The 26,772-nt window shown below is 36.2% G+C and overlaps 1 protein-coding gene across 13 annotated transcripts in view; it reads left to right on the forward strand.

Moving 5' to 3' along the window:
- RNF111 (ring finger protein 111) overlaps positions 1 to 26,772 on the forward strand; it is a 113,776-nt gene that overhangs the window by 76,546 nt on the left and 10,458 nt on the right. For 6 of the 13 annotated variants that reach the window (XM_081831161.1, XM_081831159.1, XM_081831163.1 and 3 more), the window contains exons 3-8: positions 4,207 to 4,333; positions 8,077 to 8,240; positions 11,257 to 11,451; positions 18,408 to 18,727; positions 22,754 to 23,027; positions 25,329 to 25,677. In XM_081831161.1, the coding sequence (XP_081687287.1) occupies positions 4,207 to 4,333; positions 8,077 to 8,240; positions 11,257 to 11,451; positions 18,408 to 18,727; positions 22,754 to 23,027; positions 25,329 to 25,677 (1,429 nt within the window). The remainder of the gene's footprint in view (positions 1 to 4,206; positions 4,334 to 8,076; positions 8,241 to 11,256; positions 11,452 to 18,407; positions 18,728 to 22,753; positions 23,028 to 25,328; positions 25,678 to 26,772) is intronic. The other 7 variants (XM_006736150.3, XM_006736144.3, XM_031031072.2 and 4 more) reach the window with 2 other exon arrangements.

Genomic DNA, 26,772 nt, shown 5'->3' on the forward strand with positions numbered 1-26,772 from the left:
TTAAAATCATCTAGGGTCCTACTACTCTAATGTCTTAGCTATACTCAAATTACCTGTTCTTTAATACTTCTGAATATAAGAGACAACGTGAAAATAAAATTGTTCCAGTAAGAAGTGACCTATTCTCCTGATTTTAAGTAGTACTGAAGTTTAACTTCATACTTTTAGGAATGTTTCCTGTAAATTTTGTTTTAAATAATTGTCATTCTAGAAAAAACACTAAGTTATAGATATCCAAATCATGCCTGTTGTGATTAGTTACAAGTATTATGTTCAACTTATGCTTGCAAAGTTCCTTTTTAGAAAAATGATACTTAAGCAGTAGAGTAAGAGTGTATCAGTTACTTATATAACCTTTAGTTACACAAACCATGTTCATAAAAAATTATGTAAATTGCATTTTAATGCATTAACAAACCTAGCTTTGTATCACTTATCACTGGAACTTCAAAATATTACATTTATGTTAGATTTTGCTTGTTTATAAGGTGTTTATAATGTTTGGTTATTTTTTTTACAGGCTTTTAAGGAAATTTCATGTACACAATACATGGAGAGAAATCACTAATAAAGTTTATATGCAGGTGTAGCTTTTCTCTCCATGTAGAATGGTAATGTCCAGTTGATGGGTTAAAATAAGGGAAGTATTAAAAAAAAATCTATGATTTATTTATATGTATAATGCTTTTAGTTTTAAATATATAATCCTTTTTGTACTCCTGCCTTAAGCTGCATCATGTGCATGATTATGAAGGAAAAATTGGAAAAGCAATTGGGAAATTGAATGTAGGATATTATTTTAAATAGACACTCAAGTGCTATTTTTTTCCCCTGCCTATAAGATATATTTAGGCTGTTAAAAATACATTCTACCTCAATATGTCTATGTGTGTAGTCTTTAGAACTTAGAAACTACTTTAGAAATAACTTTCTCCAAATCAGATCATCTTTCATTGACTCTGATTTTCCGGTGCCTGCTCTGTTCTCCTCTTTGAAGTATCAGAGAGTACATCGTAGATCTTTGCAATGGGCTTGTACCTCTTCCAGATACTGGCCAGCTTTTGAAATAGTGCAGATGTTTGATGATGTACTGTTGTATTAGAGATGAAATTCGATGTTTCCAAGGAATGGCACCTTGGGTGAAGGAATAGATTACATAAACTCCACTATGACAAAGTTGAACCATTTGTTGTCATTGTGGTAAGCAAGAGTTCAGTAAAAATTGGGTAAAAATGCATATACAGTATCGATGGTATAATTACATACTAGGAGAAAATAAGAATAAAGGGAGCTCATTTAGAAGAGCAACAAGGAGAATGAAGTCTCTAAGAATAATCTTAATAGCAGTATATTTGGCCTCTGTGAAGAAAATTATATAGCTTTATTAGCATTTATAATCAGACCAAACCTACAGGTGTTCTAGAGATTTATAAAAGATATTGGTAGAAGGCAAGATATATTCTTGGATGAAAAAATATAATATAGATATGTCAGGACTTCATTAGTGTTGCTTAATGCCAGTTCAGTCCAAGTCTCAAGAATTTTCCTTTTCCCTTGATTGTATAATCCTAAAGAATTAGGAAAACCTGAATCTACTAGGTATCAAAATAGAATTATTCTAGTCTTTTCAACAGATGTTATTGGGACAGTTGTAGATCCACATGCAAAAGAGATTAATTTAGACCTTTTATGTCATGTCAGACACAAAAATTAACATAGACCTAAATGTAAGAGCTAAACTATACAGTTCTAGAAGAAACATAGGAGAAATTCTCAGTGACTTTCTGTTAGGCAGAGATTTCTTAAATGTGTCACCAAAAGCATCATGCATAAAAGAAATTGCTAATTTGGATTTCATCAAATGTAAAGACTTTTATGCTTCAAAAGACACCATTAAGAGAATGAAAAGTTGTGGAGCCTGGGTGGCTCAGGTCATGATGTCAGGGTTGAGGCCTCGAGTCCCATGTCGGGCTCCTCACTCCGAGGTGAGCTGGCTGGAGATTTTTTCTCTCTCTCTCTCTCTCTCCTCTCTGCCCCTCCCCTCTCTGTGCTCGGGAGAGGGAGAGAGAAACCCAAGCAGATTAATGTTCATAGCAGCTTTATTTGTAATAGCCAAAAATGAGAAAAATCCAGATGTCCATCAACAGAAGTATGGATAAACAAATTGTGATATATTCATATGATAGGATACCACTCAATAATAAAAAAAGAATGAACTGTTGATACACACAGCTGCATGAGTAAATCATGAATGACTATTTCACTGAATGAAAAATCCAGACACAAAAGTGTATATAATGTATGATTCCATATTGATATAGAACTCTTGAAAATACAAACCAATCCATAATGACAAAATTCAGGTCAGTTGTAGGAATTGTAGGAATGGGCATGGAGAGATGATGATTGACTGAAACAGAATCTTTTAAGGGTGTTGGAAATGTTCTAAAATTGGATTGAGGTGATGGTTGTGTACTATAAATTTACTAAAACCGGTGCACTTAAAATGGGTGAAATTTTTAGCTCTCAGTATTCGTATGGGAAAATTCTTATTAAAAACATGACTTGTAAACTTTTGGCAAACCTTTACGTTGACAGGTAATAGTAATGAACAGGGAGGAATGTTTTCAAAAAGGTTAAAAAAAGAAGACATTCAGTACCAGATTTGTGAAAAATATAGCAAGAGAAGAAACGGAACATGATTTTTATTTATTTATTTTTTACCATCTTAACCATTTTTAAGTGTACATTTCAGTAGTATTAAGTATATCCACATTGTTGTGAAACAGATCTCCAGAACTTTTTCCTCTTGCAGTTTGAAACTCCATACTCATTAAATAACTACCTTTTCCCTCTCCCCTCAGCCCTAGTAGCTACCACACTACTTTCTTTATGAATTTGACTGCTTTAGATCCACCCATAAGTGGAATCATACAGTGTTTTAAAATTTTTTTGTGACTGGGTTATTATAGCATAATGTCCTGAAGATTTGTTCATGTTGTAGCATGTGATAGGAGTTCTTTTCTTTAAGGCTGAATAATATTCCATTGTGTGCATATACAATATTTTGTTTATCTATTCATCCATTGTTGGACATTTGTGTTGTTTTCACCTATTGTCTATGAGCATGGGTGTGTAATATCTCCTTGAGGCAAAATGTGAATTTTAAAGTATGAAAGTTACACCTTAGAGAAGCTGTTTTAAAAAATAGAATTCCCTGATAATAAGAATCTTTGTCAAAGGGGATAAATAGATGGCATTAAAATATAACCTCAAACATGTAAGAATATTTAAGGGAGTTATCAAAATTTAATGGGAGGAAAGAAAGGATTTTTCAGTAAATGGTTTGGGGATAACTAGTTAGCCATGGAGAGACAGGGCCGGATTCTATTTATAATCTTACCTAATGTCTTAAACAAAAATTAGTTCCAGATGAAATAATTAAGGAAATACATTGAACCGAGTACATGTATCTGTCCTTCCAATAAGGATGCCCTTTCCAAACTTAGAATAATTTAGAAAAGAACATATACCAAAAAATGACATTTCATAGTAAAACCAAAAATTACTTTATATTTCTTAAAAAAATACCATATCTTGCTTAACAAAAAAACGAAACTCTTGGGTAAAACATACAACAAATGTAGTATCTTTATTTTAGATATTAAAGGGTTATTATGGAATATAAATATGTAAGATCTTAATACCTTTAGATATTACAGGATTAATATATCTATATAAGATCATACAAATAAATATGGAAACCACTAAAAGTTGTAAATAACAAACAAAAATCATAAAGGAGGAAATAAACATATGAAGACATAGATTAAGAGAGTAAGTACTATTTTCACTATATGTGTTTAACTCTGTTTTTAAAAAAAACTTTCATTTTGACAGGTAAGATTTTTAGTTTTTTTTTTTTTTAAAGATTTTATTTATTTGACAGAGAGAGACACAGCGAGAGGGGGAACACAAGTAGGGGGAGTGGGAGAGGGAGAAGCAGGCTTCCCGCGGAGCAGGGAGCCCGATGCGGGACTCGATCCCAGGACCCTGGGACCATGACCTGAGCCGAAGGCAGATGCTTAACAACTGAGCCACCCAGGCACCCAAGATTTTTAGTTTTATAATGAATTTCATAGCCTTCAAAGTCGAAGTAAAAACTTTTTGTCTGTCAGTTTAAAATGTTTTCCTTTCTGTTTCCAGGAAGTATTGATGAAGATGTTGTGGTGATAGAAGCTTCCTCCACTCCCCAGGTCACTGCCAATGAAGAAATTAATGTTACCTCAACTGACAGTGAGGTGGAGATTGTAACAGTTGGAGAAAGCTATCGGTATGATTTTAATTCCTAGTTGTATATGTGAAGGGTTTTTTGTTTTTTTTTTTAAGATTTTTATTTGAGAGAGAGCGAGCAAGCAAGTAGGGGGAAGGAGCAGAGGGAGAAGCAGGCTCTGTGCCGAGCACAGAACGCCACGTGGGACTTGATCCCAGGACTCTTGAGATCATGACCTGAGCAGCTGAAATCAAGAGTCAGAGGCTTAACCGACTGAGCCACTCAGGCACCCCTATGTGAAGTTTTAAATATAAATATTTAAACATATCTGTGCTGTGGATATTTACATTCTTTTACCGTTTTTTTGGAGACCTCATTTGAGCACATACCAGATAAGTGGTTTTCAAACCAGGTTGCGTTAGACTCACCTGGGAAGATTATAAAGTAAAGATAAAACTGTTCTCTGGATCATATCCCAGATGAGCAGAACCAGTATTGTGGGGGTCAGTATTTTTTAAGCACTGCAAGTGTACAATGAGAGTTAAAGTTATTGCTATAGATAAACAGTAATTTTACTTAGTGCTTTCTAAAATTTTGTTTTATGATTCAGAGAGTTCATGAACTTCTTTGACATTTAGATGTGAATAAAACATAAAGTGTTGAAAAATATTAAGGAGTATTGATGTTGAAGTATTCTTTTTTTTAAATTATTAACATATAATATTTGTTTTAGGGGTATAGGTCTGTGATTCATCAGTCTTACACAGTACACAGTGCTCACCACAACACATACCCTCCCCAATGTCGAAGTATTCTTTTTTGTTACAATCTGTTTCAAGATCTCATTGATACCACTGAAGTTTATGCTGTTAGAGGGCAACCTAGTATAGAACATATTTTTACAGTGCTGTTGTCCTTCACTCAGTAATTCATATAAGCCCTGTACTAAAAAATGAATGAAAAATTCTCATTTCTTTTAATAAATAACTGTAAATAACATTGCCCTTTTGTGAATCACTTTGACAAAAAAAAAAAAAGAGAGAGGAAAAAAAAAAACCCTAACAGTGTTCATCTTGTGCTTTAGATGATTACAAATACTGGTGAGAGAAGCAGTGAGGTGTTCCTTTATTCCATTTGGTATACCAAACTAATTTATGGAGGAACCTTAATTTTTGTGTTGGAATGAATTGAGAAATGCATATGCTCATGGTGTTTTAATTTGTGTTACTTATTTAAAATTTTTTTTTATTTTGGAAGCATGTTATAAACATACCTAGAATGTGCTTCTCCATTTGTACTTTCCCATTGGAGTGCAACTTCTAATGGCATGGAAGAGAGCACTCTGTAATATATCCATTTAAGTTTTAAATGATTTTCCTAGGCTCTGAGGAAAATTGATACTCCATGGTAGGTGCCACAGTTATCCTGTGACTGTGCATAGTGCTTGGTACAACACTGACTCAGTTTTTATGAGCTACAAGAATTGCTGAAATGAGGGACCTGTCTTTATGGAACTGGAGATCTTTTTTGTCATGGAGGTGCTTAATGTTCCAGTAGATACGTTTACCATAGTAATGGGCAGTGATCTTTAAAAAGACACACAGTGCTCATAACCCATATTTATTTTCCTTATTGTTACGTGGGATATTAACTTTGTCACTGTTTAGCTGGCTCTTGGCGTTTACTCTCTAAGAGAGAATGCATCCAGGGGTGCCTGGCTGGCTCAGTCAATGGAGTGTTGCAACTTTGATCTCAGGGTTGTGGGTTTGAGCTCCACGTTGTGTGTTGAGATTGCTTAAAAATCTTTTTTTTAAAAAAAGAGAATGCATTTTGTTTCAGATTCTTTAGTTTCAGGATTTGACAGTTGCTACTAATCATAGGAACGACTAAGGCTCGTGTGAAACTGTTCCTCATACACCAGGTTTGTTGGTGCTTCATTCAGCATAAATTTGGAGTTATGACATTCTTGAAGGTTTCATAAACTGCAAAGTGGACCTGGAACTTTCTGCAGCTATTAAGAGCTTCCCAGAAATAATAGACTATTCAGTCTCACTATAGGCTCTTGGTTTCTCAAGAAATTTAAATAGTGATCTTTCTCCACACCAAAACCATTTCATTCTGAGACATTTGTTTACTGTCATGCCTCAATCTACACAGTTCTTCCTGGAATGCAGTGTCTTTTTCTTTTTTTCCTTTTTACTGTGTCTCTGGAATTAACCTTTATACTCATATTTACTTGAGAATTTCATTTTAGAATTTGAGCTTCTTTCTAAATTCTTAGGCTCTACACTTGTTGAGGTCATTTTCAGCCTGGGTCTTTTCTGAGTGGTTGAGCTCACATCTCCGATGTCTGCATATTAATCAAGAGTCACACGTTCTTCCAACTGAGCCAGCCAGACACCCCTAAATAATAAGCTTCTAAGCATTTTTACATTCAGTTTGGGCAAGGGGAAAAACCAACTTCATAAGCCCCACCTTTCTATTTTTTTTTTTTTTAAGATTTTATTTTTTTTATTGAGCAGGGAGCCTGACATGGGGCTCAATCCTCGGACCCCGGGATCATGACCTGAGCCGAAGGCAGATGTTTAACTGACTGAATCACTCAGGCGTCCAAGCCCCACCTTTCTAGAACAGACTCATTTTTCTCCTGGATCCTTGGGACTGCATATTCTATATAATGTCCTTCTGTACCCTTAGTTGAGATTATTTCAGTGAATTCTTAAAATTTTTTTTAATAATTTAGTGCAATATAGCACCACACACATAATAAAAGATGATGACATGAGTGTTAGGTGTTGAGGGTTTGTGGTTACATGCTTTAAAAGCATAAAGTGGCTTAAACAAGTGATGTTTCTTATGACTACCAAACTAATAAACTAGCTGCAACTATCCTTACCTCTCCTGATCCCAGGAAATCTCTGGTGCCTTGAATATTTTTTAGGACAATACCAAAAACTTACTTTGTTTAGGCCTCTCAAAACCATGTTTTGCAAATCCAATCTGGACTAAATATACAAGCTCATGTGGGTGTTATTTAATGTTTAGAGTGCTGATGTTTTTGTTACTTTACCTATGGTGAATAATTTTAGGTATTAAAGAAAATGTAAATACATGATTATAACCCAGGTGGGTATTCAAAATAACCATTGAAAAGAGAGCAGCATTCTTTTTTCTTTTTTTAAGATTTATTTATTTATTTTAGAGAGAGAGTGTGCATGGTGGGGAGAGGGAGAGTCTTTTTTTTTTTTTTTAAGATTTTATTTTTTTGAGAGAGAGAGCATGAGCTGGGGGGAGAGGGAGAGGGACAGCCAGACCTTCCTGCTAAGTGCGGAGCCTGACCTGGGGCTCAATCCAGGGACCCTGAAATCATGATCTGAGCCAAAGTCAGGAGCCTAACTGACCAAGCCACCCAGGCAGAGAGAGTCTTAAGCAGACTCCACGCTGGGTATAGAGCCCAACTCGGGGCCCGATCTCACAACCCTGATATCATGACCTGAGCCAAAACCAAGAGTCGCATATTTTATACCAGTGATTGGTCTGACATATCATTTTTCATATTCTTAGGTCAGTTGGTTGGTGAACATTTGTTGAACATTTCATTCAGCAAATGTTTTATTAAATGCCAGGCATTATGCTAGTCATATATATATATATTTGCTAGTCATAATTTTTAATTCTATTACCATTATTACTTTGGAGAAGAAACTGTACAACATATTTTGTAAGAAAGGCTTATGATTTCTTGGGTAACAAATTTTTATTCTTTTTTTGTATTAACTAATTTAATATTGATGTCCTTTAAGGTCTCGTTCAACTCTTGGACACTCCAGATCTCATTGGAGCCAAGGTTCAAATTCTCATACAAGTCGGCCACAGGAGCCACGGAACCGTAGTAGGATTTCTACTGTTATACAACCCTTGAGGCAAAGTGCAGCAGAAGTTGTGGACCTTACTGTTGATGAAGATGGTAAGTTGGATTAGTAACAGTATAGAATTATGAAGAGAATTAATAAAATCAAATATCTTTGAAACTCCTATAATGAAAGTCCTACTACTGCTTCCTGGTAACATTGTTAAACTACAGGAAAATTGTCAGATATCCCAGTCTTCTTTTTCTTTCTTTTTTTAAAGACTTTTTATTTATTTATTTGACAGAGAGAGAGGGAACACAAGCAGGGGGGAGTGGGAGTGGGAGAGGGAGAAGCAGGCTTCCTGCCAAGCAGAGAGCCCAACACGGGGCTTGATCCCAGGACCCTGGGATCATGACCTGAGCCAAAGGCAGATGCTTAATAACTGAGCCACCCAGGTGCCCCCCCCCCAGTCTTATTTTTCAATTGATATAACAGCCTCAGTTTGTAACTTGTGCCTAAAATTCTTTCTCTTGTTTCATTGATTAGTAGTTACTTTCTTAGGAAAAAAAATACTTTTTTTTTTCTTAAAGATTTTATTTATTTATTTGAGAGAGAGAGGAGAGAGAACATGAGTAGGGATGGGGCAGAGGGTGGGGGAGAAGCAGACTCTCCACTGAGCAGGGAGCCTAATGCGGGGCTCGATCCCAGGATCCTGGGATCATGACCTGAGCCGAAGGCAGACATTAAACCTACTGAGCCACCCAGGCGCCCCCCAAAAAATACTTTTACAAGTGGTAGTTTGCTCTACCCTCAGACTTACCTATTACTTTCATTTATAATATTATTGTCATACTTTAACTTTGCTATGAAAAATAGAAATGACCTTTTTCAATGCAACAGAAAAGCAATATAACTTGAATTTATATAATAAATATTGGTTATTCGCAGTGTCGAAATTTGGGGCACCTGGGTGGCTCAGTTGGTTAAGTGACTGACTCTTGATCTCAGCTCAGGGCTCAATCTCATGGTCGTAAGTTCAAGCCCCATGTTGGGCTCCACGCTAGGCATGGAGCCTACTTAAAAAAGAAAGAAATGTGGAAGTTATTTTTAAAAGTATGTTATCTTCTAATATTACTGGTACCTTTTGTGCTGCTCAGCTTTAGTGTTTTCTTTCAGCTTATAACTATATCCATGCAACTAAGAAAAGAAAGCTAGAGTTGGAAAATAGAGATTAAGGAAAGTGGTAGCATGTATGAGTATGTGAATACATATGTGAACTTCCCCACATATTGAGAATTACCTTCAGGTATTAGTTACATCTTAGAAGGAAATGATCAATCATAATTTCCTTAAAGGAAGATGATGAGCCATATATGAATTTGTTAACTATAAATTGGGGAAAGGATACATAAGGTAGAGTTACAGGCCTTCTGCAATCAGCTCTTATATGGATTGTTTGCAGCTTGGATGATCATAACTTTCAGAGTATCACTACTTTGGAATTAAGATGTTCATGAAGAGATAATTTATTCCCACTGTCTCCATTTCATTCAACCATATCTCAGTTTTTATCTGTAAAACAGTGATTTTTATATTAGGGATGGATTAGAGATTTCTCAGAGTTAATTTATTCAGGATTACTACTTTGGAAACTGTGTTTTCCCCTGGGACATCTGTCAGCCAGTAAGTAGGAGAAGGTGACAGAGTAGTCTTTTAACCCATTGGAATTAGTTCAACCAGAATATTTTTAGTGAGTTGTAAATATTCCAGGGATCTGTAGATGCCCTGTCTCTCTGCTAGTTTCTCTCGGTGGAAAGCATCTATCTTATTAAAAATAAGTCCAAAATATTAAGTATGTCAGTTAAACCAGTAGTTCTTAAGTGGTGACCATTTTGTGCCCCAGAAGAGAGTTGGCAATATCTATAGACATTTTTGGTTCTTACAGTTGTGGGGCGGTACTACTAATATCTAATGGGTAGAGGCCCAGGTTGCTGCTATAAACATCCTGCAATGCACAGGACAGCCATGCCCCTACCCTGACTCCCATCCCTAGCCAAGAATCACCCAACCCAAAATATCAATACTGCTAAGGTTGAGAAACTGAGATATACCATTTGCAAATAAACAGAGGTTCTTCCCTCCGCTTTTTATGTTTAAGCAAATATATTTGTTTAAGCATCCAAAGTACATTGTCCCATGGAGATCAACAGGGACTATTTGTGTTTCAGCTTAGCACATTGCCTTGTATATAATAGTTTGTCCTCTCATTCTGTATCACATTAAGGGAGTCCCTTTTCTGATCCAATTGTTGTGACTATTCTTTGGACAGACTTAGTCTTTTTAAACAACTATTTTATAAATTAGAGTCTAAAGTAGAACTCGTACATAAGTCAAGGTCTGCTTGAAATTTCTTTACTTTCTACAAATTTTATTAGAATACACTGATGAATATTAATATTTGTAAAAAATTTTTTGAAAACATACAAAAAAGCCTGTAAAAAAGATTAAAATAGGTTTAAAAATCATAGCTAATATTTAAGTGGTTACTATATATAAACTGTTATACAGAGTGCTTTGTATGTGTGACCTCAGTTCATCCTAACAATAGTTGTGTGAAGAAAATTCTGTACTTTCCCAATTCTACAGATGAGGAAATGGAGAGTGGTTAAGTAACTTATCCATGACTGTAGTGTCAGTGGTGAAATCAGAATTGCTTATCCAAGCAGTCTGACTCTAGAATCCATTCTGTACCAGAAAAAGTGTAATTTCTAATATTGTTCTGACAGCCTGTGACAGTGTGTATGACAATAATATAAAGAGACTTATACTTTCCTTTTCTCATTGTTTTCTTTGTGATCAGAAAATTTATACCCAAAAAACTGTGATAATCACATGAATTATTGGAATATACGTATGTGTTGGATTTTTTTAAATGCAGTAATCATATTTTAGTTACATGTCATTTTAATGTTGCAGGCTAGCTTTATGAAAATTTTTAAATTTATATTGTGCTTATTAGAGAGTTATTTTCCAAGTTTGTTTTAATAATTATGAAAATGTTACCTTGAATTAAAATATAACCTATCTCCTAATATATTTTGAAATGCTAAATAAACATTTTGTATTTTCTAGAACCTACTGTAGTACCAACCACTTCTGCGAGAATGGAATCACAAACCACAAGCACTTCCATTAACAATTCAAATCCATCTACCTCTGAGCAGGCCTCTGACACTGCTTCAGCTGTCACTGGTAGCCAACCCTCCACAGTGTCAGAGACTTCAGCTACTCTTACAAGCAATAGTATGACTGGTACTTCTGTAGGAGGTATGTAATAAAGTGGGGGAGGACTCTTTCATTACTCTTATTAGAAAAAGTATTGATTTTAAGATTTTAGCCATATTAGCAAGAGCATATTCTTAGAATAAACTGTACGTGAGCAAAGTAGTCTCTTTAGAATTAGACTATGATTTCATACTTGAGTTTGTGTGCTATATATTACCAAAGTATCATAGCTCAACTGAAAGAGATCAGCGAGAATTAAATGGCTGACTAAAAACACAATAACAAAAGAAAAAATGGGTAAATTGAACTTCATCAAAATTTAAAACTTTTGTACATCAAAGGACATTATTAAGAAAGTGAAAAGACAGCCTACAGAATAGGAGAAAAATACTTGAAAATCATATATCTGATAAGGATCTAGTATCCAGGCTATATAAAGAGCTTACACAGCTCAACAATAAAAAGACAGATACCCCAATTTAAAAATGGGCAAAGAATTTGCATAGGTATTTTTCCAGAGAAGATACTCAGTTGATAAGAAGGACATGAAAACAGCATCATTAGTTATTAGAGAAATGTAAATCAAAATCACAGTGAAGCACTGCTTTATCCTTATCAGGATGTCTATTATTCAAACAAAACAAAACAAAACCAAAGAACAGGAAATCAGAAAATAACCAGTGTTGACAAGAATGTAGAGGAATTGGAACCCTAATGAACATCTGGTGGGAATATAAAATATAAAATGCTGTAGCTGCTATGGAAAACACTTTGGCGGATCCTCAAAAAGTTAAACAATAGTTACCCTATGACCTACAGTCTCACTCCTAGGTATGTCCCCAAAAGAATTGAAAATGAGGATGGGAGTTTTTTAAAAAGTTTGATGATGTCCATTTTCTCAATTTTTTTTTTGTTTGTTTTTTTTGCTGTCATATCTAACAAGCCATTTCCTAACCCAGGATCACAAAGATGTGTTTTAAAACCTCCTATGTTTTAAGTGTTTCAGCTCTTACCTCAGATTATGTATTTATTTATTTATTTTAAAGATTTTATTTATTTATTTGACAGAGAGAGACACAATGAGAGAGGGAACACAAGCAGGGGGAGTGGGAGAGGGAGAAGCAGGCTTCCCGCCAAGTAAGGGAGCCTGATGTGGGGGTCAATCCCAGGACCCTGGGATCATGACCTGAGCCGAAGGCAGACACTTAACGACTGAGCCACCCAGGCGCCCCCCTCAGATTATTTATTATGTTTCAGTTAGCAGTGATATCTCTGGTTCTTTTTCCTGTCACCTGTTTAACTGAGCATTAAGCTAGCCTTCTTTCTCTCCTGGACAATGGCATGGAGATAGGAACTTGCTAAACATTTACTAACTGGGATGTTGTAGACCCTGTAGCTCATAGATTTGACTATATCACCATTAATAATGAAACCACCTTATGCTTTCTATCATTTTTTACCTTTTTTTAAAAATTTTATTTATTTATTTGACAGAGAGAGACACAGCCAGAGAGGGAACACAAGCAGGGGGAGTGGGAGAGGGAGAAGCAGGCTTCCTGTGGAGCAGGGAGCCCAATGTGGGGCTCGACCCCAGGACCCCGGGATCATGACCTGAGCTGAAGGCAGACGCTTAACGACTGAGCCACCGAGGCACCCCCATTTTTTACTTTTAATAGTATCTTATTTAATTCTTAAAATATCACTATAACTTCTATTGAGCAGATTAGGAAATCTTGTGGCTGGATTTAGGCCTCACCTTTGTGGAAAATTGAGAGTAGAATCCAAAGTCCAAGGAGGTTTCCCAAAGATGTCTTTTAAATACTGTATTCTTGGGAAAAAAAAAAATGTAGGGAGAAATGAAATGGGCTGGGGCACCTGGGTGGCTCAGTCGTTAAGTGCCTGCCTTCTGCTCAGGTCATGATCCCAGGGTCCTGGGATCGAGCCCCGCATCGGGCTCCCTGCTCAGTGGGAAGCCTGCTTCTCCCTCTCCCACTCCTCCTGCTTGTGTTCCCTCTCTCGCTGTGTCTCTCTCTGTAAAAAAAGAAATGAAATGGGCTAATTTTTATTTCATTTATTGAGTGTACACTCTTTCCTGAGTACCCTACTGTCTTATATGTTATTTTATATATTATTATTTAATTCTTAAAAATTTCCTTGTTATTAATATTACTCTTCCCATTTCAGAAATGAAGAAATCTGGAAGTTAAATACTTTCAAAGCCAATAATAATCTTTGAGGCAAAGATTTGAATTCTTCTTATTCACTTTTTTCTCCTGGTAGCTTTATATACTCTCATCTTGTCTAGATTTTATGTGACACATACAAAGCTTTTATTTACTTACTTATTTTTTTAAGACTCTTGTTCCCTCAGAATTCACATTTAGTATCTGGGGTAGTGACTTCACTATCTGAATGGTTTTCTCATAATACTACTTTACCTATATTGATGACTACCTTTGGAATAGACTTGCTTGTGTTGTGTTTCTCTAGACTTAGGAGAACCTTGTTCCAGGTCAAATTGTTCCTCTGTATAAACCTGATAGAAGCACATACAGGTACTCATATGACATTAGGGGCACTTAGTTCTCCTGACTTCATTTCCTGCTAAGACTCTATAGAACATCAGTCTCCTATTTTCTTCACATCCTGTCCTTACTTTGTACCTTCTTGTATATTTCCAACTCAAGCCATCAAGCTTGACTCCTATCCAGGTTTTTAGATGGGGCTGGTGAAAATTATAGAAGCAAGCATATTGGTGCCTCATGAATTTATGGTATCTAATCTTGGGCTTTTGGTAATAAGTTGACATAGTGTGATGTATCTCATTTAATTCCCTTTCTTTCCCCTTAGTGGCTATTCCAAAATTCTCTCATTCTCCTCAAGACTTTGATTCCTCCAGGGAAAAATAAATAAAAAGTAAATGAAGGTTCTTAAGCATTCATAACTTCCAACGCTTCCATGAAAACTTTTATACCTATCCTGCTCTCCTGACTCCTGGTCTTTTAACTCCTTCCTGTTCTTTCTAGTCCCTTTTTTGGTGCTCTACCTCTTGTCCCTTCTTGTGTCCTTGACCTTGCTTTAACAGTTACCTTCTCAGCATCTTTGCTTGTTCCATTCCCTTAGTGTGCATGTGTACATTTGTGTTAAGTCTTGTATGCTTAAGTGGATCTTCTATACCTTAAACTCCTTCCTTTAACTTGCTTTTGACTCCTGTCAAAGCAGATGTGTTAAAAAATCTGGCAGTAATCTTGTTGTCATCTCTGTTTTCTCCCAGGACTCTATTCTTATCCTTTCTCACTGGCCCATCTCATAACTGCTTATGTTTTCAGCTACCACCAGTATGCCAGTGACCTTCCATTTGTGTTTCCAGAGCTCTCTCTTTGTTTTAAATTTTCATATCCAGCTGCCTGTTGGACATCTCCTCTGGAACATTCTGCGGTCACCTCAAACTCAACATGCCCCAGGCAGCTCATCATCTATCTGACTTTTCTATGTGCTCCTTGCTTTATCCATGCATAATATCTTATATATTCATTTATTTAAATATTTATTGATTGCATACTATAAATCAGGCACTGTTCTAGGAAGAAAACATAAATTTTCTGCCCTAACAGAACTAACGTTCTAGTGGATAATAATAGCTAACATCTGTTGAGCTCATAATATTGGTGTATGATTTACCTACATTAACTCTGATTTTTGTAATAACTTACAAGGCAGATTCTATTACTTTTCTTATTTTATAGGTGAAGTAACTTTCCCATGGTTATATGATAATGGAGCAAGTATTCAAACCTAGGAAGTCTGGCTTGGAGCCTATACTCTCTCCTCCTTTATGCCTGTACTCTTCCTTTATTTCTCATTCTTGACACTGTTGTCTTTGTGCTGCACAGTTCTTTGTATGGGGGGCTACCCTGTGCGTTGTAGAATTTTTAGCAGCATTTTTGGCCTCTATCTACTAAATACCAGTAGCACCACTTCCTCTCCAGTTGTGACAACCAAAAGTATCCCCAGGTGTTGCCAGATATTCCCTAGGGCACAACATTGCCCTATACTACATTAGAACCCAGTGCTTCTGTTCTAATGCTGGTTGATTTATATCTCAAATTTTGTCCATACTTGATGACAATGATCTCCTTGAGAACTAAAGATCAAGTTTTTCTCTTCTTAGCACTTAGCTCCATGCATGCCTCTTTTCCCTTGTGAGGTTAATTTATATTTAGCAACGGCTTATTGAACCACCTACATTATGCAGGCCTGTTTCTAGTTGCCAGAGATAAAACAACAGAGGCAGACAACACCATAAGTTATTTTAAAGGCCAAGACCTCCGGGGTGCCTGGGTGGCTTAGTTGGTTAAGCATCCGACTCTTGTTATCAGCTCAGGTCTTGATCTCAGGGTCATGAGTTCAAGTTCCCCATTGGGCTCCAGGCTGGGCATGGAGCCTACTTTAAGGGAAAAGAAAAAAAAAAAGGCCAGGACTTTCGTTTTTACCATTGTCTTTTCCAATGCCTTTTGTAGATCCTTTACCATACCATTATTATGTGTAAGACTTGCCAAATGAATGAATAGATGCATGAATACATCTCAGTAATCCTGCTAGAAGTACAGTGAAAGTACTTTAACCAGCTTTATGTCACTGGGCCATGGAATTAATTTCTCTGGTGCAGGTTTGTTATTGTCTCATTTTTAGTGGACACTCTGTGGGCTAATTCAAATAAAAAGGAAGTGTTTTATTTGCTTGGTCAGATCTTTGTATTTCACTTCTAATTTATGGCAGTTTTCCTTGGTCATTAACTCTGGAACAAGAGGAGATTCAGTTGCCTTTACTTTGGGTTGCTAACCTGTTTAAGGAACAAAGAGGTTCTGCACTCTAGGAAAATAGATGATTAATTTAATTGGAAGCCAAAACTGTACCCTAAGAAGTAGAACTATAAGGTCAGTCTTCGTTTTGAGGCCACATTGTTAGTGATACGACCTTTTAAATATGTGTTCAGCTGTTAATATAGTAATGCTTCCTCTTCTCTCTGATTTTTGTATTAGAAATATTTGAAGACAAAGAGGGCAAGTTCTTTCTGAACAAATAAGTATGATATCTGTCACTTTATTCACAGCCTTATTAGTCCACAGATCTTTTGCTCTGATTACACACTCCTACATTTTATTTTATTTTTATTGTCATTTTTTATTTTTTTAAGATTTTATTTATTTGAGCCAGAGAGAGTGAGCGCATAAGCGGCAGTGGGAGGGAAGGGCAAAGGGAGAAGGAGAAGCAGACTCCCCGCTAAGCAGGGAGCCTGATGTGGGACTTGATCTCACAAGACCTGAGTGCTAGGCAGACACTTAACCGACTGAGCCACCCAGGCGCCCCCCCCCCTACATTTTAGAGTTACACATAATCCTCAAATAGCTGGATTTGTAAAATTAAAGCATCTGAATTGGAAGTCTGCCCACTGAATGGATTTAGTGTTCCAGAGGTTTTTGATCATTTTTTATGAACACAGTAAATGATGCTCATTTGTGCAACACTTTGTTATGGGAGCTGAGGTAAAACCCTGAAAATGTTGCCAGAAGTAAAGCTACTATAATAGTTATTGCTACAAATATTACAGCATAATGAAAATAATTAATGTTTGATTCAGCATAGCAAAGATAGGCTGTTGATCATAGTCTCTTCCTGATAAGCTACTTGTAACTTTGTCCAGGTTATTTAAGAAAATTGGAATGCAAATGAATGAAAGTGACGTAATTATAGAACTGACTTTGGATCTGCTATAATTTATGTTTTAATGGTAAACATGTTGGGGTGCCTGGGTGGCTCAGTCTGTTAAGTGTCCAACTCTTGATTTCAGCTGAGGTCATGATCTCAGAGTTGTGCGTTAGGCTCCACGCTCAGTGAGGAGTCTCCTGGAGATTCTTTCTCTCCCTCCCTCTGCGCACCCCCTCTTCAAATAAACAAATCTTAAAAAAAAGAGGGAGTTTAAAAAAAATAAAAGTAAACACCTTGTCAATTTTTTTTGTTGTTGTTGTTACAAGTTACTTATAATATTTAACCTCTCAACTGGTGCTAACAAGGTAGTATTAATTCCAGGAGGCAATTAGAGATTAGTAAAAATTAGTAATTTTTTTCCATCCAAGTTCACAGATTCCTGAATTCTAGTTCCAAGGTTAAGAACCTTTACAAAAGAGTATAAGAAATTAGCCCAAATAGGGCAGACTAGGAGCTTGGGGGAAAAAAAAAAACAATGTAAAGAGATTTAGAATGGAGATACTGCCTAACAGGGTTTAGATCACAGACCTTGCCCAGAAGAGAATCAGGAAAGACAGGATAGAACATGTATTGGAGGGCAGGCCCAGGGAAATTACAGGGAGGTTTGCTGCAATCAGATACATCAACCAGAACCTGAAGCACCCCCCACAGATTCATTTATGTGAGCCTGTAAATTCCTTTAATATTTTAGCCAGTTTGGGTTGGATTTTTGTATTATTTGTGAATAACTAGAATATTCATAATCAATACACTAGCCCAGAAGAGATTGGTTAGGTTCTGTGACCCAAATAGGAGCAGGGTATCCCTGGTCTTAGTTACTCTAGAAATAGGGCCAGAATAGTGATACTGGAGTTGCTTGCTCCAACTGACTGGGCCATTTAAACATCATAGTAGCGGTGCCTGGCTGGCCCAGTTGGAGGTGAGTTCGAGCCCCACGTTGGGTGTAGATACTACTTAAATAAATAAAACTTAAAAAAAATTTACAAAAAGACACCATCGTGGTAAATAAGAGCCTCCTGAGGAATTTGGGCTTTCAGAAAAATCCCAGTGAAGATCACTGCCCAAAATTATGTGACATGCATGTTAAGAATGTGGTGCTATCACATTCTTATTTACAGAGATTTGAATTTATTAAACAATTCTTTATTTACTTATTTATACACAGTCTTGTTTTTTACACAGTGATATTTGATCATTTGATTGTTCTGTGCATTTTTGTTTGTTTCAAGATGACTCAAGGAGAACTGCATCTAGTGCTGTCACAGAAACTGGCCCTCCTGCGATGCCAAGATTGCCTTCCTGCTGTCCGCAGCACTCACCGTGTGGAGGGTCGTCACAGAATCACCATGCATTAGGACATCCACACACAAGCTGCTTTCAGCAGCATGGCCACCATTTTCAGCATCATCACCACCACCATCATACTCCCCACCCGCCTGTCCCAGTTTCTCCCTCCTTTAGTGATCCTACTTGCCCTGTGGAAAGACCTCCACAAGTACAAGCACCGTGTGGAGCCAACAGTAGTGCTGGTACCAGCTATCTTGACCAGGTATGTGGAATTTGATGAGGTTTTCTTTTTTTCCTTTTCTTAATTTTTAAAAATTGTGCTTGTCTCAGGAGGGAAAAAAAACGCTAACGCTGAATTTTATATACTAAATAAATCATTCTTGTTGCCCTTGGAAAAGTGGCCCAATTTAGTGGTCTGCGATTTTTTTTTTTTTAATTCTCTAGGATTTTCTGATGGTCTAAGTTATTACAACTAACTGAGAAGGCCTGGGATATAGAAAATTAGAAGTGATACTGTTTTTTTAATTCTGAAATGGTTTTTGGTGTTTTTAGTTAAATACAGGTGAATCTGATCTTTGGAATTTTACTCCACAGTGTTGAAATTGCAGTCAACCTGATTCATGAGAAACTGGGAAATTTTCTTAGTTTTTTACCCTCTACATTTTACTCTGGAGCTGCCTGTATCTCCACTCATCTAGAAACAAACTGCCTTCTCGGATGCAAACCAGTGACATAGTTTCTCAGGAGCAGATGAGGTTTTTAGTTCATTGGGAATTGAAGTATCAGTAACAAAATTATAATTAGGTAATTTAGTTGATATTATTGATGAGTGCTTGAAATGTCAAATAATATTAAATTAGTATTGGTGATCACGTGGAGTAAATGAAAGTCATGTATTACATGCTATTTTAACTTTTGCTGTATCATCTCTAAAATTGTGATATAACCTGGGTAGGTACATACTTTGAAAAACAAAAATTAATGTCAAGGTAAAACTATAACTGACATACTAGAAAACAGTCAAAAAGAAAATTCAGAGCAACTGCTTTTCTATGTCCTCTGATATTTCCTGAAGTACTGGCTTCATCTTTTTAAATTTTGATGGTTATCTCTTCTGGATCTGACAGATTAAAAATAATTAAGAAAGAGGGATGTTCCCTTAAAACCAAACAAAAGACAAGCTGCTCTTCTCAAGAGTAAATTTGAAAGAGTTTAGTAGGAAATATGATCAAATAGATGTTAGACTGTGTTTTGGTTCTCCTAACAGTTGTAAGTATTAACATCTACTGATTATCTAAACCTGTTCTGCCTCTTGGGTATGAGGAAGCATCAAGAAAAACTTTCTAGTGGACTGAATGTAAGGCCCTGCTTAGAAGCAAAATTTTCTTTCCCTAAAAATATGACCTGAAAGGGAGGGTTTAGAAGTATTGTAGGAAAATCGTGAAGAAGTGGATCTACTGACTTTTCCCACATTCTTGAATAAGAGCTACCAAAATGTGGGGGTTTTGTTTACAGAATATTGTTGTTGAACTAATTAATAAAGTAAGGTTTGAGAGATCAAGTGTGTATGCAACATTTTCTTTTAACCTGAGTGAGTTAATTATAGGTAGAAATCTCTTACTGTTTTGTTCACTGTAAACAAATGTAACCTTTTCACTTATCTCTAAGTAGATGTATTTGTTTTTTTTTTTTTTAAGATTTTATTTATTTGAGAGAGAGAGAGAGCATATGAGAGGGGGAAGGGTCAGAGGGAGAAGCAGACTCCCTGCTGAGGAGGGAGCCTGATGCTGGACTTGATCCTGGGACTCCAGGATCATGACCTGAGCTGAAGGCAGTCGCTTAACCAACTGAGCCACCAGGCGCCCTAAGTAGATGTATTTGGACTGCACACAAAACTTGAGGAAAATCAACAGGATCAGGCAGTCAGTGGTGATAATGGGTATGAAAGAGAACAGAGAGTGAAGTTTTAACAATATAAACAGTTTGAGACTCATATAGACATTGGAGGACTCTGAAATCAGCCACATGCTCATGAGATAATGTCAGATAGTCTCCAGTTGAGACCTGTATGGGCACAGCAGGAAGTCGAGGAGTGGGAGAAGCAAACTGATCTGAGGATTTGTGATTGTGTATGTGTTACGATTAGTGTCAGATTGTGGGTAGGCAGAAAACGGTTGGGGAGGATTCGGCCTGATAACAGAGAAGGTGCAGTAGTCACTTGATACTCTGTAGCCCTTACTACTCCTTTGGATGTAGCTTTCTCTTTTGAGAGAATAGTTCAGTTAGCATTATGCATTACTTACGATCTTTGTAAAGTAATACTTGTAAATGGAAAGGTTATGAGGCAAAGCTAGCTCATGCTTCATCTTGAATAATCAATCACACACCCTTTGCATTTTTTTTTTTAATATTGTCTTTTTAAGATTTTATTTACTTATTTGACAGAGATATAGCGAGATACAGCAGGGGGGTGGGAGAGGGAGAAGCAGGCTTCCTGCTGAGCAGGGAGCCCAATTCAGGGCTTGATCCCACGATGCTGGGATCATGTGACCCAAGCCGAAGGCAGACACTTAAAGACTGAGCCACCCAGGCGCCCCAGTACTTGCCATTTCTGTACTGATCTTGCTTACCCTCTCTTTTCCTTCTAGAGTTAAGAATTGAGTGAACTGTTGGAATTGTGAAGAGGCTTCTCTTTCCTGGTTTTTCTCCCTTCTCTTTTTATTCTTTACTTTTAACTTTAGCCCCAGTTTCTTCTAGGAGGACACGCACCCTACTTTACTCACTCTCTGGGAGTGTTCTTAATCACTGACTGGAGAAAAAGATAGGAAGTTTGCTCATCTTCATAGTATGTTGATAATCCAGTCCATTTGCCAAGTCTTAGCCTAAATAGGAAAATAGGAAGGGGATACAAATTCACAGTCTTACAATATTGTTCTTAAACCTTATTACCCAAATTGAGGGACATACGTTGTATTTGTCAACTCGAAGAGGCCAGACATTTGCTTAATGGATTGTAGATACATGATCTAGAAGAAGAAAGAAGTTCTTCTTTTTCACCTTCCCACAGCTTCTCCTGCACCATCATCCTCCTTTCCTTTTAGCATTCACAGTTCCTTTTGTTTCTGTTACCCCTCGAACCTGGAGTCCATTGGAAGTATGGAGACCACAGTGGTTCCTCCAAGGACTGCTGGGTGACCTGGGCCTCTAATAATGCATTTCCCTAGCTTCTTCATCTTCAGCTTCTCAGCTTTTAGTATGGAACAATTCTTGCATATAAATTCATATATAGCATCAAATTATTATTTTATTTTTTTAATTCTTATTTTCTTTAATCACATGTTTAAAATTATAGCTATACTGAACACTAAGCCAAAGACTTTAAGCAAAGTATTTAAATCACTTAAGAATACAAAGAAGCAGTTCTGTTTTTGTAATCTGCTCTGGAATAGTTTGTGATGGAGTGAAATGTTTCACTTAGGACTTTTTAAAATGCTTATGGGGTCCTTCTCATGCTCTCTGTCTCTCATTCTCTCTGTCTCAAATAAATAAATAAAATCTTTAAAAAAAAAAAAAAAGGGCGCCTGGGTGGCTCAGTTGGTTAAAATGCTTATGGGGAATAAACTTAATTACTGATGAGTAGACATGGAATCTAGACTCTTTGGTTCATTTTCCAACGGAGTAAATGGACATTCCCTAAAATCATATTTCTAATTTTTTTTTGTAAATGAAAAGGTTATGAGGCAAAGCTAGCTCATGCTTCATCTTGAATAATCCCACACCCTTTGCTATCTTGGATAATGTCTGTATTAGTAGAGTTTCAGTTGAATGCTTGCTATATACAGTTTAGAAACAGGACAGAAAGTTTTTACCTAGAATCCTAATCTTTTCAGTGGTTTGATTGTATGTTTTCCAAAGGAGTCCTAAATTAATAAAATTTGTGGGTAAAGAAGAATATGGAACTATGATTTGAAAGTTTCTTTCTAAGATCTAGATAATGAAAGAGAAATAGACCTTGAAATAATATATAAATTAACTTTTGTTCATCTTGTAGCAGGATCTTATGCTTGATTTTTAAAAACTGATTATAGATTTTAAATGCATAATCACTACAATTCTTTTAATCCAAGATACACATTGTATTTTTTTGGTGCTGAATAGGTCTTCATACTAAAAATTTTACCATTTTGAAATTTTAATTTAGAGATTATATTTTTCTAGATTGCAGTTGGAGTACTTTTATAATATAACATGAAACGGTGTTTTGACCAAACTTTAGAAAGATTTATAGTTCCTCTTTATACAGCAGGCATTGCCAGTAGACCTGAGCAACAATGGTATCAGAAGTCATGGAAGTGGTGGTTTTCACGGAGCATCTGCATTTGACCCCTGCTGCCCTGTTTCTTCTTCCCGAGCTGCAATCTTTGGCCATCAGGCTGCTGCTGCCGCCCCGAGTCAGCCATTATCAATAGATGGTTATGGATCAAGCATGGTTGCGCAGCCCCAGCCCCAGCCCCCTCCACAAGCCTCACTGTCATCATGTCGACATTATATGCCACCTCCTTGTAAGTATAAATTTAACAGGCAGAGAACTTAGAGGCATTGTACAGTCCTCTATGAAATAACCTTTCAACAATCCTAATTCATACATTTTTAGTATTTCCTTGGCCTAAGAGTGGGGTGTATTTTTTCCATTTTGTCCTCTCTTCACCCCACATTCCCAAAACAATCTTCTAAGGTAGAAAAGACATGTTGTTTAAAAAGGTCAGGGAAATAAAAAGTATTATATTTTGTCTCTTTTACATTTTAATATATGAAATTGAACTACATTGAATGGCACCTTAGATTCCTATAAAAGGAAACCTTAAGGGATTGAGATTTATCCTTTAGGAGTAACTTTTAGGAAGCAATATCAAGAATTTTTTTTTTTACTGGCAAGAACATGTAAAATAGAGAAGGAAGGGAGATGGTCTGTGGGAATGCAGAATGTCACCTTTCTACAGTGGTTAGCAATCTATTTTGTTTAGAATATACAGTGAATTATAACGATGGCTGAACTTTTCACCACACACACAAAAAATCGTAACTGTGTGAGGTAGTGGATGTGTTAATGAACCTGATTGTAGTAATCATTTCACAAAGTATATGTATTTCAAATCATCATCTTGTACACTTCAAATATATGTAATTGTATTTGTTAATTATACCTCAGTAAAAACTGAAAAAATCCTGAAGAGTTAAACTTAAATAAATTGATTCATTCTGAAACAAAACTTAAAAATTTTGTAATATTTGTCAATATTAATTCTTGTATAATGATTATAGTATAGAAAACTTTGAATTGAAACTGGAAAAAATACTCTGAATTTGAGGAAGGATAGTTAACAATGGTAGAACATAGTGACTTCTTTTTTTATGACCAAGTACTGAGTTTTCTTGGAGTAAAGCCTTGATTTGAAAATATAACATTTAGAAAATCACTTAAAAATTTTGTCTCAGAGTTTATATTGAGCTTAATGAAAGCTTCTTTAAATACATGCTAGCAAGGTGTCCTTTGAAAATATGGCTGAATGAGTTCATGGTTACCTAACTTTCACCCCTGCTGAATCAGAAGTGATTAAAATTGAAGGAAACTCTTCTGTCATGAAAGTAGAGAACGGCCATACCTCCATATCAGATTCCAAGAACGTCTTCCAATTACAGTGAAATTGGGACTGAAATCCAAGGAGGAGACAAACATATTTTTAAACCTCAAACAGATGCATGTCTCTTAGAGTAAGGGAGATGTGTATTCCTCAGAGGGGACTTTTCAACAGCCACTTTGAAACATAAAGAATGAAGAAATGGGGGAAGCCATTTTTATTAAGGCTGGTTTCCATTTCAGGTTCTTGGCAAATATGTCCCTTCATCATCTTAATGTAGCACAGGAAAAAAGGCATGGGACAGGAAGAGAGAAGAGCACCATGAAAGGAATATCTTTGCAGTCTTGCCCAGAAGAACTTACAAGTTCCTTTCTTCTCTATAGTGCTCTATAACCAGTAATCATAAAGGAAAGCAAGATTTATGTATTTATAAAAGTATAACTTCTACATTTGACTTCACAAAAGCAGAAAACTTGCATATGGTAAAATAAAATTAACAAAAGACAATTTGGAAAAGTGTTTATACCTTATTATGACAAACCTTCCATGTATACAAAGAATACTTATAAACCAGTGAGAAAAAGGTGAACAATAGCCTAAGAATATGAATAGGTAGTTCTGGGAAGAACTATGAGTGGTTAATAAATACAAGATTTTTCTTAGATTGGCATTTAATAAATTTAGTAAGTAGGGGTAATCAGGCACTCCTGTATACTGTTCACGGAAACATTAATTATGGTAACCTTTTGGGAAGGGTATTTTGTCACCTGGTATCTGAGTTTAAATGATTTTCTCAGACTAAGAATTCCGTATAGAATTTATGCCGCAGAAGCCATCCATGAGTAATGTATGTGTGCGCGCACTCATATGCATGTATGTATGAAAGAGTGAGCACAAGAGGCTTCATACACACAGGTGTTCAGTGCAGCATTTGGGTTGTTTCCCATTTTTATCAGTGGTGATTTCTTTAATAAATTTTGGTACATTTCTGTAATAGAATGCTGTGAAGCTGTGAATGAAGTAAAACTATATATATTGACGTGAGAAGATACCTAAGATTATTCAAAGAAGAAAGCAGGTTGCAAAGCAGAATTGAGCAGACTCAAGCCTTAATAAAGTATTCATAAAAATTAAATGTGTACTAATATGTTTGTAAAAGACAAAAGGAATGTATAAGAGCAATATATGCTCAACTGCGTGGTGTCCGTATTTTTTTTTTTACAGATGCTTCTTTGACAAGACCACTTCATCATCAAACCTCTGCCTGTCCCCATTCTCATGGAAACCCTCCTCCTCAGACTCAGCCTCCACCTCAAGTGGATTATGTTATTCCTCATCCTGTACATGCTTTCCATTCTCAGATATCTTCTCATGCAACATCTCACCCCGTGGCACCCCCACCCCCAACTCATTTAGCCAGTACAGCTGCACCAATCCCTCAGCATCTTCCTCCCACACACCAGCCAATTTCACACCATATTCCAGCCACGGCACCTCCAGCACAGAGACTGCATCCTCATGAAGTGATGCAGAGAATGGAAGTTCAAAGAAGGAGGATGATGCAGCATCCAACGTATGTTTTATGTTTTTTTTAAAGATGATCACTTTGTGTTCCTTTTCCTTCTATTTCTGTGGGTTTTTAAAACTAAAAATCTTGAGAAGTGATGTAACTATACTAAGTCCTCAGTTCACTAGGGAATTCTTTACTAACTGGAATCTTCCTTTGTCTTGTCCTGAGTTGTAGGTGCTTACAAAACAAGTTTATATCAGGTTATTTAAAGAAATCAAACCGTTTTCAGGATATGACCCAGGGTCATTTATTTTTGTAAACCAGTCTCTTGTTCATCAGTTTCTTCAGTATCCCATAGTAGAGATTAATGTTAAAATTGATGATCCTGAGGAACAACATGTAAAGTTGTCAAAGATTTAATATATGTTACCAGCCAGAGAGAAGAAGAATACCAGTAGAATTTTCAACAACTGACATTGAAAAAACAGTCTTCCTCACTTAGTTTATTTATAAACATAAATATTAAAATATACTCTCCAAACATCATGAAAAGACTATAATTGAACTTTCTGAAAATTCACGGTAGCAAACTCTGTTGGTCTAATTTTGCTTGTGTATAGAGTTTTATAGGTAAACAGCTACACTTGTTCATTTCTGTATTGTCTCTGTCTTCTTTCACACCACAAAGACTAAATTGAGTAGTTGAGTAGAGATCATACTGCCGAAAGAGCCAACAATATTTACCATTTAGCCCTTTCCAGAATGTGTTTGCAAAACTCTTTGTTTGCAAAACTCTTGATCTAATTAATGATCTAGCACATGGGTAACTACTTCCTTTAATTATGTAAGGTTATTCCCAGAATCTCTGGCTATTACTGGCATTCTAATATAGTAACTCCTTATATAGAAAGTTGGCAATTTAAAATTCATATCTTCCAGTATCTAGAAAATTACTTGTTTTAAATCATTAAGCTTAAACATGCAAAATCTGTAAATACATGAGAAACTGATAGAAACTAGGGATTAGACTATAAAAATGAATCCCTGGAATAGTTTTGTTTTTTTAAGTGCCACTTGTTTAGAACTTTATGACTATTTATATTTATAAATTTGGCTGACTTTAGACTAAAAAGAGAAAATATAATAATCTGGGATGCA

This window comes from Leptonychotes weddellii, chromosome 9, assembly GCF_054177405.1.
Source record: "Leptonychotes weddellii isolate Sample4059 chromosome 9, ASM5417740v2, whole genome shotgun sequence".
In the NCBI taxonomy this organism is placed as follows: Eukaryota; Metazoa; Chordata; class Mammalia; order Carnivora; family Phocidae; genus Leptonychotes; species Leptonychotes weddellii.